This window comes from Chiloscyllium plagiosum, unplaced genomic scaffold (genome assembly GCF_037043375.1).
Source record: "Chiloscyllium plagiosum isolate Xiang-an unplaced genomic scaffold, Cpla_swu_hap1 HiC_scaffold_34, whole genome shotgun sequence".
In the NCBI taxonomy this organism is placed as follows: Eukaryota; Metazoa; Chordata; class Chondrichthyes; order Orectolobiformes; family Hemiscylliidae; genus Chiloscyllium; species Chiloscyllium plagiosum.
In genome coordinates this window covers 33,244,681-33,265,456 of record NW_028270172.1, presented here as the reverse complement: position 1 = coordinate 33,265,456, position 20,776 = coordinate 33,244,681, and the positions used below count along the sequence as shown (strand labels likewise).

General features: G+C 41.0%; 1 protein-coding gene across 3 annotated transcripts in view; it reads left to right on the top strand.

The window, feature by feature from the left end:
- osbpl10b (oxysterol binding protein-like 10b) overlaps window positions 1-20,776 on the top strand; it is a 259,812-nt gene that overhangs the window by 121,644 nt on the left and 117,392 nt on the right. For all 3 annotated transcript variants that reach the window (XR_006315905.2, XM_087978586.1, XM_043719213.2), the window contains one exon: window positions 2,176-2,333. Coding sequence is in view for 2 of the 3 variants with exons in the window: in XM_087978586.1 (XP_087834712.1) it covers window positions 2,176-2,333 (158 nt within the window). In the remaining variant the exon portion in view is untranslated. The remainder of the gene's footprint in view (window positions 1-2,175; window positions 2,334-20,776) is intronic.

Below are 20,776 nucleotides of genomic sequence, written 5' to 3'. Positions count from 1 at the left end.
AATGGGAGAGAGTTACACACTTTCCTGGAGTCAAAAAATGTGTTCACTACTACTCTTGCTTACGATCCCTTAGCCAATTCTGTACCAGAGCCATTACCATCCCTTTACTACCATGTTTGTATTGTAATGTGAGATTTATATCTTTTTTTAGAAAACAGTGTGGCTTTGAAATTAATATAATGATGGTCTATTTTTGTGAATTGGTTTTGAAATTAACTAGGTCACTCTTTCCAGAAGCATGATTTTAAAACCAGTATGTGTCCCAGAGAGCAGGTAACTGCAAGGATTCCTGGAATTTTAATGGAATTTTGTTTATATAAAGGAGGATTTATGGCAGGAGGGAGAAAAGACTAAGTCACTAGCTACAGGAGATTTGGTGATGTGTTTTTTTTTGTTTCAGAAGCTTTTGGGTTCAGTTCGAAGGAGAACTGACTGGTCATAAACAAGTATAGTTTCTCGTGGGAAAATGTTTGTTTAGAACAGTTGAGATAATTGGTTACTTTAGGGAAGCCGTTTGGTCAGTGAAACTATACAGACCAAGAATTTTGTTAGAACTCTCTGCAGATTGCAAAAAGCCTGAGAAAGTCTCATCTGTCAGAGGAATTTGGGAGTCCTTGTGCAGAAGTTATAAAAACCAAGGCTATAAGTTCAGCAGGTAGTAGGGGAGATTTGTGAACAGTTAGCCTTTATTTCAAAGAGGATGGAATATAAAAATAAGTTTTGTTACAATTGTACAAGGCGCTAGTCAGACCACACCTAGATTACAGTGAATAGGTTTGTTCCCTTATCAAAGGAAAAAAATATCAGCATAAGAGACAATCCAGAGAAGGTTTACTAGTTTGATTTCTGATATGGAGAGAACTCACTTCAGAGGAGAGGTCGACTATGTTGGACCTGTACTCACTGGTGTTTAGAAGAATGAGAGGCAACTATATTGAAACATGCTAGATTAGGGGGCTTGATAGGGTACATGTGGAAAGGCTGGTTTCTCTCATGGGTGAGTCTAAGTACAAAACACACAATCTTGGAGCAAGGAGTTGCCCAGTTAGTACAGGGATAAGGAGGAATTTCATCTTGAAGTTTAATTAATTTGTGGAATTCTTTACTGGACAGGGCTGTAAAGGCTGCATGGAAAAGTATATTCAAGGCTAAAATTGACAGATTTTTAATCAGGAAGCAAATCAAAGATTATGGGCAAAAGGCAGCCAAGTGTAGGTATGGATTATCACATCAGCCATGATCTCATTGAATAGCAGACTCTATGGGGCAAGTGGCCTCCTTCAGCTCTTATGTTTTATGCTGTTAGTTGTGTGAAAAATTTGAGTGGTGAAATCTTCGCGGCTCACAGGACTGGAACTGGGAAGAAACAGTGAAATCGAACCTGCAGTTTGGACAAAGAAGGAACATTTCTCTGGATTTTGATTAACAGTAAATTGATGTTGGAAAGTAGATCGATTTGGCTTTGTCACTGTCTTTAGTTCTTTGAAACTGTGTTACTTATTGTTTAGTTTTATTTATCTATTTATTTATATATTTTGTGCAAAAATACTTTTTTTTAAATCCTTAAAGCGAAATCTGTAGCCTTGTGAGCTCACGTTTCAGTGAAACGCTGTTATGTTTAAAAACAAATCTATCAGCCAGATTCTGTTCTGGTATCTGACTTAACTACTTGTGACATCATCTGGATTCATATCACTATTTTACAAGTATGTACTTTGCAGTATTTTATTATATATCTATTAATAATCCTTGTGTGCACATATGTCTACTTATAGGTTTTAAAATCTTTTGTCTCTGGAACTTCTGTGTTGTGGCTTTTGAAGCAAAATCCACAGCACATAAAAGAAAAGTCCCATGAATGCTGAAAATCTGGAATAAAAACTAAATATGTTGGATATACTGAAGAGTCATATTAGTCTCACAATATCAATACTTGTTTCTTTCTCCACAGACGCTGCCAGACCTGTTGAACGGTCTACTTCCATGCTGCATATCTCAATGATTCTGACCCTATGAATCTGCATAGATAATATATTCCTGCATAGTTAACTTATGAAGTAAATTGTGTGAATTAGACTGCAGATGTGTTTTTTTAAAAATAACTTTACTACAAATAAGCCAGTTTACTTGCCAAAATGCGGGACTAGTAATATGCTGCTGCAATATTTTTTTCAGAAACTGTGCTAGGATGGCAGGGACCAAGATCTCGTTCAGCTGAGCAGTTGAAGAATGGAAATATATGCGCTTCACCTTCAATGCCTTCGAATAATGCAAATATTGTGTGGTCTGCAACACCTAGTCAGGTCAAACAAGGACTGCGGCACCCTTCTGAGGTATGTGGACTATGAAATTACTTTTTCAATCTAAAATATTTAAATATTAGGTCTCCTTACTTTTTGGCACAGGTGAGATTGTTTGTCATCGCAGTTTATTTGGTAACTATCTAATTTTAGTGTGGAGTTGCTGAATGGCCTGTTCCATATTGCAGCTTCTACCTAACTGAATATATTGTCTTTTGCTTAGCGTTGAGATGATGTGGAATGATAATTTCTTTCTGAGCAGGCTACTTCAAATAAACTCTGTACAACTGAGCAATAACTTCCGAAGATTTTGTCAGGACAACACCAAAATCCTTTTGTAACCGATTTGTGTAAAGGTTATAATAGCTTAAGGCCCTATGTTATGTAAGTATCATTCGTATTATTCAATATAGGTAAGCTTGTGAGTCACCAGTAGCAATGCAAGATTCTTTCAAAGAAATTTGCTGTTATGCCAAAGAGAGTCTTTCTTTGTGATATTTCATATGAACATACGAACAAGGAATAATCTTTCAACCTCTTGGTAACCAGGAATCTGTCTACCTCTGCCTCAAAAATATTTAAAGATTCTGCATGCAGTGTTTTGAAGAAAGGAATTCCAACGAATCATGGAACTTTGGACTCCACATTTACCTGATGAAGGAGCAGTGCTCCGAAAGCTAGTGCTTCCAAATAAACCTGTTGGACTATAGCCTGGTGTTGTGTGATTTTTAACTTTGTCCACCCAATCCAACAGCAGCTCCTCCAAACCATACCTGCGCTGAAATCATTGTTCATAGAAGGGCATGCGTTACTAGAGTTGTATGTTTCATTTGTCGCCATGGGGCTACCATACCTGAAGTATAGGATGACACGTAGGGCAGAACATTTCTGTAATTTTGAGTTACAAGTGGTGTGAGACAAAATGCGAACATCCAATTTGTTTGCTATTTTATCCAATTTTCCTGATGTATGTTAATGATGGAGATATAGGTGTTCAGAGAGCTATTTCAAAGTTGACAGAATTTGGAACAATTACGAACTGTGAGGAGGACAATGGAGAACTCCAAAAGGACAGAGACAAGTTAGTGGTGTGAGCAGATACGTGACAAAAGGGGTATAATGCAGGGAAGTTAGGTGATGCATTTTGGTATGAAGAGCATGGACAGACATTATAAATTAAGGGATACATTTTCAAAAGGAGTGCAGGAAAGGAGGGACCTGGATATATATGTGCACAAATCACAAAAGTGGCAAGACAGGTTAAGAAAGCAATTAATGAGGAGACAATATCTTCAGCTTTATTAATTGGAGCATAGAGTACAAGTGCAAGGGGATGATGATGAATTTATACAAAACACTTGTTAGACCTAACCTGGAGTGCTGTGTACAGTTCTGGGCACCACATTATAGGAAGGGTGTGAACGCATGAAAAATTGCAAAAGTGTTTCAATAATAGTTTCATGGATGAGAAATTTTAGTTATGCAGATAAATTAAAGAATTTGGAACTGTTCTACTTGGAGAGAAGTTGGTTAAGTGGATATCCGACAGAGGTTGTCAAAATTATGAATGGCTGGATAAATTAAGCTTCCTGTGATTATATGATTTTAGAGGTTCAGGTATTTTAAATAAAAATCGAACTGAGTGTTATGATGTGTGTTTATGTTGTTGAAGGAATGTGCCAAGGCCAGAAGGCTTTGGCTAGAACCATTGTTCAGTCAAGCCCAGGCCCTGATAAATGCCCACTGGAACAGGCGCTTATCTTTAGCGATTCAACTAGGGTCGGCCGGGCAGATGATCTCCCTAGTTAGTGCTAAATCAGTTACTGGTTTTGAAAGGTGTATAGATTCACTATAGGAATAAATGAGAGAGGTCCCTCAAAATTTGGTAGACGGAATATATTTGTGAAGAACATAGACTTTATATTTTGAATGTTAGTACTTGAATTAACAGAAGAGAAAGTAAATGTTTTGTAATGTAAATGACTGGGAATAACTGACTTTATAAATGACCTATAAGACACATTTATTGTAACAAAGATTTCTAAAATAAAGAATAAATGTTGCAAAAATCGTATCTGTAAATGCTGTCATTCATTATCAACAAATATGTACTATCACTGATTAATTCTGTTAATTTAAATGTGATAAACATTAAAGTGTCATTCATGTCCCAGACTTCCTGTCAGCAGCTTCAGAAACTTTTTATAATCCTAATTGATGCTAATACCAGACAATTTAGATCCAAGAATGAAACTTGGCTTGATAGGTCGTAAGTTTTATTTTTGCTTACTATGGCGGTTCATCATTGAACATATTCACTTGAGGCAGCCAAGGTTTTTGTAACATGAGCATACGTTTAATAAACAAAATAAATGCAACAAATAAGGTATACAAGTCAACTTGAAACGATTGTAACCTAACTATAGCTTGCAAAGAGTTACCCTTTTCCTTGGGAATATCTTTTTCATATCCTGAATCCGAGAGAACTATAACTCCTGCTGTAGCACTTGAATTTGTTACTCAACTGACTCTTCTTAGTTTTCCTCCTCGAATTGTAACAAAAGTTTTAGACTTATTTCCAGATCAAATAGCCTGAGCCTTTCAGTTCTGACAGCCTGCAAACTTCCATATGAATTCTCATTGCTTTGAATCTTCAAAGAAAAACCATAGCATTAATTTTCTTTCATAATTGCTTTAACAAAGTATCTGTTACAATATTGTCCTTGATAGGAAAATTAATGATCCTCAACGTCTATGGTTGTAAATTAAACTCCAAGAAAGCAGTCTTCAACTTTTGTCTGAGACTCTCTTCAAAGAATCCAAAGGATTGTGGTCCATATGATACCAGTTTCTGCAGATTCGTTGTATGTTTGAACATCAAAATTCAGTGGAGCCAATTCAAGGTTCATTATCTCTTCGTCTAGCATTAAATGTTTCTGTTGAAATATATTTAATTTCTTGGGAAAATAATTGAATTGCTACTCCATTCTCCTGTTGTTTTATTTATTTTCTCACCTACCTGGACAACTGTCTACATAATTCACACAATTTACATGGCTTCCCATAAGTACGGTTATCAAACTATCAAAGGCATTCTGGCATTCTTTGTTATCATTCAAATTTCTTTCTGTAATTTCATAAGGGGAACTACTATAGTGCTGAAGTTCAAATTAAATGCTGATAAAATTCATTCATGCTAGTAGATTGCAACGTTTTGTTAGGACACATAATAATTTGAAGAAGCCATTGCTTGCTTTCTTCTCTAATTGCTTCTTGGCCTTGTCTCACAAAGTGGCCCAAGTATATTTTGAATTGGAAAATTCACTTTTAACCAGATTTATGACCAAATTGACTCTAAGTGATCAAGGAGTTCTTTTAAGTGATATAAATTGTTTTCCTAGGTTTGGCTGAACATGCCCAATTTGTCAATGCAGTTAATTAATTGACAGAGTCCATATAAGGATACAAAAGCTACTAATTCTTTGGCTATACCAGTCAATGAAACTTGCCAATACCCTTTTGGCAAATTAGTTTTTGTGTAACAAATCAGGCATGCTCAATTCTCTCACCATAATCTTAAAGTATGGAATCTGATGCTAACCTGTCTGTAACTATGTTAACTTACCAATAATCAGTACATAGAATTTTGTGGTCCATGAGTTTCAGAGCCATCAAGATTGCAGAGTTCCAGCTTCTTTGGTTCAATAATGTTATTGTCCAACATGAATTAAATCCAGTTCTGACGAGGGTCACTCGACCCAAAACACGAACTGTGCTTTGTCTCCACAGATGCTGGTCGACTTGCTGTGTTTTCCCAGCAAGTTTTTTGTTTATAAACTAATCTCTTCTCTCACTTGAGTTAATCTTTTTGAAGTAAATGTGCAAGGTTGTGGATTTATAGGTAAAGCATCCTCTGTTAATATCATGTGTAGACAGAGTTATTTCTAGCCCATTCACACAAATTGATTCATGAGTTTATACCAATCCTTGCAAATAATTTCAGCACTTTTCTGGAAGTTAGCATAATATTTCAGTTAAAATTTTAAGCACCTTGGTATTTGTTATCTAATTTGATTACTGAAAGATTAGCTTTGACATTAGAATTTCTGGTTTATTCTTAAATCATTGTTTTATCTTTATTTTACTCTTTTTTTTTTTACAACTATAATAGATTTCTTTTGTGATTATCCTACTTGTCATTGTACTGTTCCAACATGTTAACATGACATACTTGCTGATATTTCCACCTACCTGGAGAACTGTCTACATAATTCACATAATTGAGTTGCTTTTTGATTTCTTGTCCAGTGAATCTTGCTTTTAATGTTTCCCCGGAGACAAATAACAGTACTAATATAGTACAGTACTAATTTCAGCAAAAAAAAATGAATTTGGCCGCCTTATCTGTTTTAGCTTTCACTGTTTATTGACCACTTTTCAAAATGCTTTTTAGCCACCCTTGAGAGTTGTGTCAGTAGTTCTTAGCGTATGGTCAGAAGTATACTGTGTTCTGGATTATATTATTTTTGGCAAACAGTATCAATGCAATTTCTTCATTCTGATCATTAGGACATACCGAACAATAAGCTCTAATCGTAGTATGTAAAATTTGAGGCTGACTTTGTAATGCTCCTTGAGATTGTGGATGATAAGTTTATTTATTATTTATTTTATCATTATGTCTCACATATTCAAATAAATGTCAAATTTTGTTTCTTTGGGTATTCCATATCTTGTTTAAAACAGGTGAACACATTTTTCCATTACCATATTACTGTATTTTTTTCTGAAAGGCGCTGCTTCAAGAAATCTTGAAACATCGTAATTGTTAAAAGACACTGATTCCCACCCTTGATTTGAGATAGGGGTCCTAAAAAAATCTATTAACTTTGCTGAATGTCTCTTTGAAAACTGGAATTAGTATTCAAAGAGCAGGTTCAAATGATGGTTGGGGGTTTCCACTACCTGATATAGGTTGCGTATCTGGCAAAACATCACCATATCTTTATATAATCGTGGCCATGAAAATGTTTCCGTAGTTTAGCCTGAGATTTCCTAATATCTAATTGACTTGGTGTTAGAATTTCATAAATCACCTGTAATATTTTGTTGCAATATCAGAGGATCCTATTCGTAATTGACTACTGTCCATTCCTCATTGGCTGTTATTGAAGGTTGTTTTCAGTTCTTTCCCATTTTAAATAATAACACTGTGGTATTGGTTTCTATATTATTACTCATTCTAAACTTGATTGTATATCCTGTTCTCCTGAACTAAGATCATCTCTAACTGTTGAAGAAATACCATCTTTGATTGACAGTGCTTCCAACCTCTTCCCCCCCGCCCCCTACACTATGCTTCCCATTTTCCTTGAGAATCATGTACTCTTCAACATTCAGGACTCAAGCATTGTCATCCTGCAGCCACATCTTTATTATGGATAGTGGATCATGTTTATTCACTTTAATGTGCGCAATACATTTGTTTATTTTGTTGTGGATGCTACACACAGATTCAGAGCCTTTTTTTTCTTTGTTATTTTTGTAACATCTAGTCTTGACTTTTGATGTATTCCCAGGTATTATTCCCCTCTCTGTCCCTTACTGCCATTCTCTGATCCTCATACTTCTTGATTATTTTCCTTCCTTAGTTTGTCTCTGCTATTTGACGTGCCATATCATTCCATATTGCCTCTGATTTAGATTAAAAACCTTCTAACTTCCCTAGTTATACAGTTCACAAGAGCACTGGCCCCAGCATGGTTCAGGTGTAAGCTGTCCCAATGGTCCAGTCTCCACCTTCCCCAGTATTGGTCCCAGTAGCCCAGAAACTAGAACCGACTTCTGCCATATGAGTCTTTGAATAAATATTCATCTCTCTAATTTTTACATACCCAATGTCAAGTTTCACAAGACTTTAGTAACTGGATATTATAAACTTTGAGGTTCTACTTTTCAGTTTAGTGCCTAACTCCTCAAACTCAATGTGCAGAACCTCTTTCTTAGCTCTGGTCATGTTGTTGTACCTACAATGTACTGGGTCTAATGGATCTATCTCCTGCTGCAAATTTATTTCGTGTTTTTGAGAGCACTATCGCTCTGCTATTTTCTGAGTCTGTAGATTAAGGTGCAAAGATGGCCTTTAGTAGAAAAATGTGCTCTTCCTGTCATACATGGGAAATTAAGGAGAACTTCAGTATTCCTGGTTATGATGTCTGCAGGAAGTGTGTTTGGTTGTGAAACCTATTGGATCACATGGATCGGTTGGCGCAGCAGTTAGAGGCAATGAGGAATTTACAGGAACCAGATGGTGTCATGGCAATTTTAGGAAGGGAGGAAAACTGCAGATACAGTCAGGTAGATGGGTTACCTCCAGGAAAGGTCGGAGGGGTAGGTATATAGTGCAGGAGTCTCCTGTGGTGCGCTCCATCTCAAACAAGTCTGCTGTTTTAGAAAATGTGAAGTGTGATGGAATGTCGGGGAATATTTCTGGTGAGACTGGCTCTATTGTAATGAGGGGTATGTCCGGTTCTAAACGATTTAATTGTGGAAGGGGACTCTCTAGTCAGAGGCAGATGTTTCTGTAGCCGACAAGGAGACATCAGAATGGTTTGTTGTCTCCATGTGCCAGGATCAAGGATATCTCTGAGAAGGTGCAGAATATTTGACGGGGAGAGAGACCAGCAGGATGTTGTTGTAAACTTAGGAGCTAATGGTGTAGGAAGGGAGAAGGATGAGGTTCTGAGGAGTGAACATAGGAAATTAATCAGGAAGTTTAAAAAGTAGGTCCCCAAATCTAGTGATATCAGGGTTTCTCCTGGTGCCATGAACTAGTGAGAATAGGAAAACGAGAACAGAGCTGATGAATGCCTGGCTGAGGAGCTGGTAGGGATTCACATTTTTAGATCCTTGGAATCTCTTCTGGGGTAGAAGTGACCTGTATAAGAAGAATGGATTGGAAGGGGCCTAATATACTGACAAGGATATTTTCTCAAGGTGCTCTGAAGGATTTAAATTAATGGGTGAGGTGGGGGCAGGGATGGGGGGAGAGGCAGGTCCAGAGAGCTGGTGAGAAAAGAGATCAGTTTGAAACTGGTGCAGTTGGGATAAGGAGTGAGTCAAACTGTTGGGGCAGGCAAGAACAAAACAGAGAACAAGGTAGGGCTGATAAATTAAACTGCATTTATTTCAATGCGCGAGGCCCCACAGGTAAGGCAGGGGAACTCCGGGCATGGTGGAGGACATGGGATTGGGATATCATAACAATTACAGAAATATGGCTCAGGGCTGGTTAGGAGTGGCAGCTTAATGTTCCAGGATATAGATGTTGTAGGAAGGATAGAAAGGGACTCAAAGGAGGTCAAGGGAGTGGCTGATTAGGGATAACATTATGTCTGCATTTGGGAAATATTTTCTGTACATCCAGGGAAATGTACATCCAGGGTTGGACATAAGAAATGGATGATCATCTTGTTGGAATTGTACTGCAAGAGTCCCCAGTAGTCAGCAGGAACTTGAGAAGCAAATATGTAAGGAGATCTCCGTTATCTGCAAAAATAATACCAGGAGATTTTAACTTTCCAAACACAGAATGGGACTGCCATAGTGTTAAAGACTTGGATGGAGAGGAATTTAAGTATGGATAATTTTCTGATTCAGCATGTGGGTGTACTACTAGAGAAGGTGCAAAACTTGACTAACTCTTGGGAAATAAGGCAGGGCAGGTGACTGAGGTGTCAGTGGGGGAGCACTTTGTGGTCAGTGATCATAATTGTATTAGTTTCAAAATAATGATGGAAAAAGATAGACCAGATCTAAAAGTTGAAGTTCTAAATTGGAGAAAGGCCAATTTTGATGGTATTAGGCAAGAACTTTAAAAAGTTGATTGCAGGCGAATGTTCACAGGTAAAGGGATGGTTGGGATGTGGGAAATCTTCAAAAACCAGATAACAAGAACCCAGAGACAGTATGTTCCTGTTAGGGTGAATGGCAAGGCTGGTGACTGTAGGGAATACTGGATGACTAGAGAAATTGAGGTTTTGGTCAAGAAAAGGAAGGAAGCATGTTTCAGGTACAGATAGCAGGGATCGAGTGAATCTCAAGAAGAGTACAAAGGCAGTAGAAGTATACCTGAGGGAAACCAGGAGGGCAAAAAAGGGACATGAGAGCTTTGGCAGATAGGGTTAAGGAGAATCTAAAGGGCTTCTACAAATACATTAGGACTTAAGAGTAATTAGGAGAGAACTTTGGCAGCCTTGCTATCTTTCAGTAGCAATTTGTGGAACTACAGGAGATGTGGGAGATACTAAATGAGTATTTTGCTTCAGTGTTTACTGTGGAGGCTGGAGAACTTGCGGAATTAAATAGCACCACCTTGAAAAATGTCCATATTACAGAGGTGGTGGTACTGGATGTTGTAAAATGCATAAAGGTGGATAAATCCCCAGATCAGATGTTCCCGAGAACTTTGTGGGATGCTAGTTGATTGCTGGGCCCATTACTGAGATATTTATATCATCGATAGCCACACGTGAGGTGCGAGAAGACTGGAGATTGGCTAGCATGATGCTTTTATTTAAGAAAGGTGGTAAGGACAAGCTAAGGAAGTATAGACCAGTGAGCCTGAAATCTGTGGTGGGCAATTTGTTGGAGTGGTTCCTGAGGGACAGGATTTACATGTATTTGGAAAGGCAAGGACTGAGTAGAGATGGTCAACATCGCTTTGTGCCTCACTAACTTGATTGAGATTTTTGCAGAAGTAACAAAGAGGATTGATTGAAGGCAGAATGGTGGATGTTGTCTCTAGGGACTTCCATAAGGCGTTTATCAAGGTTGTACATGGTAGACTGGTTAACAAGGCTAAGTCACATGGAATACAGGGAGAACTAGCCATTTGGGTACAGAATTGGCTCGAAGACAGGAGGCGGGATGATTGTTTTTCAGACTGGAGACCTGTGACTAGTGGTGAGCCACAAGGATTGGTGCTGGGACCCCACTGCTCTTTGTTACTTATATAAATGATTTGGGGATGTGAACACAGGAGGTATGGTAATTAAGTTTGAGATGATGCTAAAATTGTAGGTGTGGTTGACAGTGAAGACGGTTACCTCAGAATACAACAGGATCTGATGGGCTAAAGGGCGAAGGAGTGGCAGATAAATTTAATTTAGATAAACGAGAGGTGCTGCATTTTGGAAAGGCAATCAGAGCAGGACTTGTACACACAATGGTGAGGTTCTGGGGTGTGTTACTAAGCAAAAAGACCTTGGAGTGCAAGTTCATTGTTTCTTGGAAGCAGAGTCGCAGGCAGACAATAATGAAGAAGGCATTTCGTATGCTTGCCTTTATTGGTCAGTGTGTATCGAAGTTGGGAGGTCATGTTGCAGCTGTGTAGGATGTTGGTTCAGCCACTTTTGGAATATTGTATTCCATTCTGGCCTCAGTGACATAGGAAAGATATTGTGAAACTTGAAAGGTTTCAGAAAAGGTTTACAAGGATGTTGCCTGGGTTGGAGGGTTTGAGCTATAGGGAGAGTCTGAATAGACTGGAGCTACTTTATCTGGGGCATCTGAGGCTGAGGGGCTACCTTATAGAAGTTTATAAAGTCATAGGGTGAATAGCCAAGATAATTTCCCCGGGGTGTGGGAGTCCAAAACTAGAGGTTCGAGGGGAAAGATTTAAAAGGGGCCTAAGGGCAACTGCTTCACATAGAGGGTATAGTGTGTATGGAATGAGCTGCTAGAGAAGTGGAGCTGGTACAATTACAAGATTTAAAAGTTAAAAATCACACAACTCCAGATTATAGTCTAGCAGGCTTATTTGGAAGTAATAGCTTTCAGAGCACTACACCTTCATGTGGTTGTGGAGTACAAGATCATAAGACACAGAATAGTTGGGTCACCTGTCCTATGCCATGAACCCAAGATCCTGATTAAGGTCATCCTCATGGGTACCAAACTTGGTCTCTGCTTGGCCACTTTGTGTTGTTGCCGAAGTACGTCTTGGAGGGCGACTGCAAGGAAGTGTACTGATAACTGAACAACCACGGACACTACAAGCAACTACTGGCCGATCCGACCAAAGAACGCACCCGTGAACTAAACACATTGATCAAGACTTTTGATCCAGTCCTTTAGGGTTCCTGACATGCTCTCATCCCACGTACTTGTCACGTAGGTGACTCCTGCCTTCCGAAGATACACAAAGCCAACACACCTGGGCGCCCCATTGTATCAGGCAATGGGACCCTGTGTGAGATCCTCTCAGGCTATGTCGAAGGCACCTTGAAACCCATTGTACAGGGGACCACCAGCTTCTGTCACACTACTGTTACAGAAACTCAACCTACGGACTAGTTGAACCGGGAACATTACTCATCAAAATGGACATTTCAGCACTATGCGCCAGCATCCCTCACGCTGACTGCAGTACTGCAACAGCCCTAGTGCTCAATACCAACAATTGCCACTCTCCGAGCACCATCCTGGAACTTATCCGTTTCACCTTCGACCACCACGTTTCACCTTTGACAACCAGTTTTTCATCCAAACACACAGAACAGGACACATTTCTCCCCGTGTCTTTGTGGGTTTCCTCCGGGTGCTCCGGTTTCCTCCCACAGTCCAAAAGATGTGCAGGTCAGGTGAATTGGCCGTGCTAAGTTGCCCATAGTGTTAGGTGCATTAGTCAGAGGGGGAATAGGTCTGGGTGGGTTACTCTTCGGAGGGTTGGTGAGGACTGGTTGGGCCGAAGGGCCTGTTTCTACACTGTCTGGAATCTAATCTAACAGCCATGGGGACCAACTTTGCATCCTAATGTGGAAACATTTTCGAACATGACTTCTTTGCTGCATAGGGCCCCCACCCAACACTGCATGCCAGATATATTGATTATGTTTTCTTCCTCTGGACTCATGGTGAGGAGTGACTGAAACAACTACACAGTGATATCAATGAGTTTCATCCCACCATTAGACTTATCATTGAATTCTGTTTTAGTATCTGTCTCATTCTTGGGCATGTGCATCTGCATCAAGAATGGGCACCTCAGTACCTCACTCTAATGCAAACCTACAGATAACCTCCTGATGCTACACTTCTCTAGCTTCCACCCTAATCATATTAAAACAGCGATCCCCTATGGACAAGCCATGCATACGCAGGATCTGTTCAGATGAGGAGGAATGTGATAGACACCTGAAGGTGCTCAAGGATGCCCTCATAAGATTAGGGTATGATGCTCAACTCATTGATCACCAGTTCCGACGTGCCACAGCGAGAAACCGTCATGACCTCTTCAGAAGACAGGCACGGGTCGCAATTGATAGGGTACCCTTTGTTTTCCAGTACTTCCCAGGAACCAAAAAACTATGCCGTGTTTTTCACAGCCTGAACATCTCGCCAAGACCTTCTCAAAGCCTCCACTTCTCTCCTTTAAACCACTGCCATACTTTAAACAGACTATTTGATCGCAGCAAACTGCCCAGCCTTCAGGGCAACATCGACCATAACACCATACAACCCTGTCATGTCAACCACTGGAAGACATATCAGAGTGTCGACACTGATTGCATCATTGCCCGTGAGTACACCATCCACTGTGTATGCAGCAGCTTCTTGTGACTTGGCCAATGTTGTCTATCTCATACACTGCACCACATTGGCAAGACCAAGCAGACTCAAAGACAATGGATGAAGTGACAGCATGGTGGCTCAGTGGTTAGCACTGCTGCCTCACAGCGCCAGGGACCCAGGTTTGATTCCTGCCTTGGGTGATTGTCTGTGTGGAGTTTGCACATTCTCCCCGTGTCTGCGTGGGTTTCCTCTGGGTGCTCCGATTTCCTCCCAAATCCAAAGATTGCAGGTTAAGTGAATTGGCCATGCTAAATTGTCCATAGTCAGGGGTGAATATAGGTTTGGGGAATGGGTCTGGGTGGGTTGCTCTTTGGAAGGTCAATGTGGACTTGTTGGGCTGAAGAGCCTGTTTCCATACTGTAAGGTATCTAATATCTAACAATCAACAGCCAGGGGTTTTCCCTCCCGGTTGGGGAGCACTTCAGTGGTAAGAGACATTTGGCCTCAGATCTTTGAATGACCGTCCTGCAAGGCAGACATTGGGATAGGCAACAATGCTCAGTGGCCAAGCAGAGGCTGTTAACCAAGTTCGGTTCCCGTGAGGAAGGCCTCAACCGGAATCATGGGTTCATGTCACACTACAGGTGACCCCACGACACTATACAGTATGCTCCCACGCTCGCTCTCTGTCTGTCTTGCTCCCTCTCTCTGTGTCGGTCTGTCTCGCTTTCTTTGGCTCTCTCTGTGTCAAACTCGCGCTCTCTCTATTTTGCTCACTCTCTCGATCTCGATCTCTCTCGATATCGATCTCGATCTCTCTCTCTCGATCTCTCTCTCTCGATCTCTCTCTCGATCTCTCTCGATCTCTCTCTCGATCTCTCTCGATCTCTCTCTCTCGATCTCTCTCTCTCGATCTCTCTCTCTCGATCTCTCTCTCTCGATCTCTCTCTCTCTCTCGATCTCTCTCTCTCTCTCGATCTCTCTCTCTCGATCTCTCTCTCTCGATCTCTCTCTCTCTCGATCTCTCTCTCTCGATCTCTCTCTCTCTCGATCTCTCTCTCTCGATCTCTCTCTCTCGATCTCTCTCTCTCTCGATCTCTCTCTCTCGATCTCTCTCTCTCTCGATCTCTCTCTCTCGATCTCTCTCTCTCGATCTCGATCTCGATCTCTCGATCTCGATCTCTCGATCTCGATCTCTCGATCTCGATCTCTCTCTCGATCTCTCTCTCTCGATCTCTCTCTCTCGATCTCTCTCTCTCGATCTCTCTCTCTCGATCTCGATCTCTCTCGATCTCGATCTCTCTCTCTCTCGATCTCTCTCTCTCTCGATCTCTCTCTCTCTCGATCTCTCTCTCTCTCGATCTCTCTCTCTCTCGATCTCTCTCTCTCTCGATCTCTCTCTCTCTCGATCTCTCTCTCTCTCGATCTCTCTCTCTCTCGATCTCTCTCTCTCTCGATCTCTCTCTCTCTCGATCTCTCTCTCTCTCGATCTCTCTCTCTCGATCTCTCTCTCTCTCTCGATCTCTCTCTCTCGATCTCTCTCAATCGATCTCTCTCAATCGATCTCTCGATCTCTCTCAATCGATCTCTCGATCTCTCTCAATCGATCTCTCGATCTCTCGCTATCGATCTCTCGATCTCTCGCTATCGATCTCGATCTCGCGCGCGCTCTCGATCTCGCGCGCTCTGTGTGTCTCTCGCTCTCACACACATCTCTAGCATAAACTCTCACTCGTGCAGACCCTCTCTCTTGCACGCACACGCGCGCACACACACACAATCACCCACGTGCGTGCGCATTCGCATTATCGCACACGCACTATCACCCATGCACACACCCTGTCACAGGCTTACACTCCTTCACACCCCCACACATTTTGCTAAGCTTTCACACGTGCAAACACGCTCTCGCACATGTGTGCACACACACACTTGCAAGTCTATGGTGTGTTTTTGTATTTGCAGAATTATATTTGTAGATACATTCTATTTTGCTCAAAAAATGCACAATCTGCAGGCAGTCAGTACATGTAAAACTTTGCAAATTCCACATTGGAAATAGAACTAGCCTGACTCAAGATTGGGATACAGACAGACTCTGACCTCGCACCTTCAATGCATTGTCTGAGCTGAAATGTCATCTTTTGTTATAAAACCTTTAGTTATTTTGAGAAGCTGACTTAAAAGAAGTTCTGGAATTTACATATTAATAAACCAAAACCTCCCCTTTCTAAAAGATGAAAGACCTAACAATCCAGATTTGTTCAATGTATCATTTCCGTTGCATGACACTGTAATCTTTTGCTTTAAATTCTATGTCTTATAATCTTATAAGCCATAACCACCTGATGAATGACAGGGCTCCAAAGGCTAGTGCTTCCAAATAAACCTGTTTTACTAGTGTTGTATGTCTCTTAACTTTGTCCACCCCAGTCCAACACCGGCTCCTCCACTACATTTCAAAAGCATCTGGATGGATATATGAATAGGAAAGGTTAAGTGGGATATTTGCCAAGTGTTGGCAAGTGGGACTAGATTAGTTTAGAATATCTTGATGTGGATGACTTGTACTGAAGGATCTGTTTCCATGTTGTACTCTGTGGTGGGCAATGCTTTCATTAGAGACAGAGGTGGTGGTTTAATCTGAGGGTCACCACACCTCAGGCGAATGGAGAGATTTAAAAAGATGTTAATACAGATACGCAGTTAAATGTAAATATGCAAACGTCATAAGTATTGTCCCACCCAATTGTTAACTTTATGAAATTGGAATGTCATTGTTTATGTTATTGTTAACATACATGAAAGAGCTTAAATGATGCATCTATGGTCGTGATGCATACAAACTAAGCTTGCTAGGTTCATTTCAGGTCACAATGCATGCTTAACGTCAAGTTTCTTATTATCAATCAATCTCTTTGGCTGTACGAAGCAAAATTTACAAGTGGATGGTGTCAAAGTTTTAAGGTTTGTGCATGGAATAAGTTAGACTTGGAAACTAAGGTCTTGCAATTTGACTGTCTGGAAACTTTAAAACGTTTGGTGAGATCACTTCCACTGCTGTCAGTAGTGTATTCTGACTGTAGTGTGGGCATACCTTGTGGGCACAAAGCATGTCGAGTGGACAGATTATGGTACAAATCTCTGATTTTGTGCATTAACTGCTATTTCAAACCTCTGGTTGTTCAGTAATTATATAGAGAGGACCATTATATTAGTCCTCTAATTGCAGACTGCTAATGGTTTTACTTAGCATTTTGAGAACCAGGCGAATCGTATTGAGATTTTTAATGAGGTTAAGATGACTGGCAGAGGCATGTGACTTTAATTTAATTCTTAATGAGATACTGAGAGATCTTTTGTATATGGAATTGATGAAACCATGCAAAAGGGCCTACTAGATGAGGCCCAACTGGATTGAAAACAGGTACTATAATGGGCTTTATGATTGGAAAATGTGGCAAGTGGAGCATATGAGTTGCAGGGTACTCCGACTGAAATGGCCACCCTCGCCAGTGTGAGCTTGAGGAACACTCATTGACTGAAGGCAATTGCATATCCTCACTCGGGACATTTTCTGAACACGGACTCTAGGTTAGCCAACAGTAAAACTTTAAAACAAAGTCAAGATTCAGCCAAACTGTTAAAATTTTCTTCAGGATCCAGACCGGCAGGCTATTGTAGTTGCTGCAGGTATGCAGACTTGAGTCAGCAAAAGAGTCCCACCAGATTAAATTGAGTAAGAGAGCTCATAGGCTTGTGTCCAGGAGAGTGCATACCCTGAAATGTCCACATACATCCAGTTAGGATCAATTTAAATTGCTTAGCAACATCCAAATCCGAGCCAATCAAAATAAGCACCTGGTTAAATGGTTGCTGGGTTCTAATGGAGATTGACATAGGCATGGCCATTTCGGTAATCGCAGAACTAGTCTTTAACAAAATTCACTCTGGACTCCAGCAGTTAAGTTTGCACAAGGCCTCAGCTAGACTAAAAACCGATATCAGGGAACCTTTACAGAGTAAGGGTAGAACTGTGGTTCTGGTCTATTGAGAAGCATTTTGTTCAGTTATCACTGATCATAAAAGGCTTGATAGGGCAAAATTGGTTGAGAAAGATTCACTTATATCGTGTCAACATTTCTCGATTAGAGAATAACTGCCCGAGTGATTATTTACTTTAATTTTTTACTTTATTTAATTAATTACTCAGAAGTTTCTTCAGAGACATCTAGGGAGTATCAAAGGAGCCAAGACCACCTTGCATGTTGACCAGAAAGCAATTCCACGATTCTGTAAGGCCCATCCAGTGCCTTATCTTGCTGGGCAAAAGTAGAGGCAGACATCAGAAAGCTGGAAATCGAAGGAATCGCCAAAGCAGTGCAGTTTGCAGAATGGCCTGCACTGGTCGTACAGATTGTGAAGCTTGATGGGTTGTTTCACCTTTGTGGGAATTTTAAACAAATAATAAACTGCTTTTCACAGCTGGATAAATGCACAGTCCCTCATAAAGAGGATTTATGCACAAAGTTAGTAGAGGGGCTGTCCTTCACAAAGCAGGACATAAACTGTTTGTACTTGCAATTGCAGGTGGAGGAAGATTCCCAGAAGTATGCTATAATTAATGCTGATAAGGGTTTGTGCCAATATACTAGACTGCCATTTGGGATGTTTGTCAGCCTGTACAATTTTTACATTGGGTGATTTTTATAAGATCTGCCATAGGTCACAATTTATTTAGATGATGTGCTAATTACAGTAAAGACCAATAGGGAGCACTTAGAGAACTTGGACATAGACCTTAGATGTTTCTCACAGGCGGGTGTACGCCTTGGAAGGCAAAAATGTGTTCCAGGCACCCCGAGTGAGTTAATTGGGCTACAGAGTCAGCAAGGTTGGGTTACACCCCTTGGAAAATAAGGCAAGGGTGATCAACGGTGCTCCAGCTTGCGCATCCTTACTGAAGCTTAGGTCTTTCCTTGGTCTGGCGAATTACAGAAAGTTCATACATCACCTGGCCTCCATCCTGGCACCTTTGCATCAACTCTTTTCAAATGTGCTGGCATTGGAAATGGTTATCTGGCCAAGCCATAGCTTTCAGCGATGTGAAGAAACAGCTTTCATCATCTAAGTTGGCACACTGATCCCAAGCGAGATCTGGTGTTGACCTGCAATGCCTCCCTGTACGGCATCAGGTTAATATTAGCTCAGAGGTAGCTCAATGGAGAGGAATGCCCAACAGCTTATAATTCCAAGACTTTGACAAATGTAGAGCATAAATATGCCCAGATAGAGAAGGAAGGAAGATTTGGCTGTCATATTTGGAGTCGGAAATTCCACCAATACCTTTATAGATGTAAATTTATAATAATGATGGCCATTGCAGTCCTGGCTAAGTCTTAAAAAGGACGTGATAGTGCCACTTATAGCTTCAGGTCGAATTCAGTGGCCTCTAATACTAAATGTGTATAATTACAAGTTAGAACACCATTTGGGAGCCAAGTAGCAAATGTAGATGCATTAAGCTGCTGGCAGATGCACCAGTGATACACGGCGTGTCCATTCTGATTTTAAATTTGTGGTCACACTTCCAGTCACAGCTGGCAATATCCGACTGTGGATGCAAAAAGATCTGGTCCTGGCAAAACAAACAGCTGGTGGTGGTGAAGGGGTCATCACAATAGAATTGAAACCCTTTTGGACTTGGAGAGACCGGATCATAGTAGAGGACGGCATGTTGTTATGGGGAACAAGAATGATTGTCCAAAGCAAAGGTTGGCACCGAAAAGTAGCTGAACTCCACCGGGGTCATCCAAGGGTTTCCCAAATTAAGATATAATGTCTGGTGGTCAGCACTGGATGCAGATATCGCTGTGTTGGCGGGCCACTGCCCAGTGTCACCAAGGACAAAACTTACTACCAGCAGCTCCCCACATTAGTGGGAATGGCCGGGTAAACCTTGGACTCTTTTATACGTCTACTTTTGTAGGTTCTTTAATGGGCTCAATGTTGTTGGTCATTGTGCACATGCACTCAGTGGCTGTACATGCAATGAATTCATTTGTCAAACACTGGAAGATGATGGAAAAACTGTGCACATTCTTTGCAATACATGAACTTCTGGAAGTGTTGGTCACAGGTAAAAAGCCATTGTTTACCAGCAGGGATTTTGTGTATTTCCTAAAGTTAAATGGTATTTGTCATATAAGGACAGCTCCATACCATCCATGATCCAATGGCCTGGCAGAAAAAGCAGTCCAGACTTTGAAGGCAGGCTTAAAGCCTACAGCTTCATTGGGTACCAAACTCTCCTGGACCCTATTTAGTTATAGGGCCATCCATCATTCAACTGCAGGGATAACCTCCAGCAGAGTTGCTAATGGGAAGAAGACTCTGCCTCAAGATAAATGTGATCTTCCCGGAGTTGGGGAGGGAAATGGAAGCTGAAACAGCTTCAAGAATGCCAGTGCCAGATGCAAGATTCTGCTGAGCGATAGTGAGGATGAAGTTTGGTGGGCCATAAGAGGCAGGTCGATGTGAGATCAGGTCCAGTGACACAAAGTTTGGTCCTGAACATGTCCAGCTCCTCAACAGCCTTTCTGACTGAGTTCTCGCTCTCCAGCAACATTGAAGATCCCTCAGAATCTGAGATGAACACGGCAGATGTCATCGGCTCAATGCTTTTGCCATGTGAAGAGGAGAATTATTTTCTCCTGAGAGGCTGCAAGCACAAGATGTGAGATACAGTGAGTTACAAGTCGCCCGTATCAAAGCAAAGTTGGAAGAACCTGACCTTGCCTTGACTAGCTACAAAAGAAGAAGAACCAGCCTATCTCCTCAGACTCTGAGGGGGAGGGGCTGTAATGAGGTCAGCTGGGTGGATTTCATAGATTGAGGTCCTT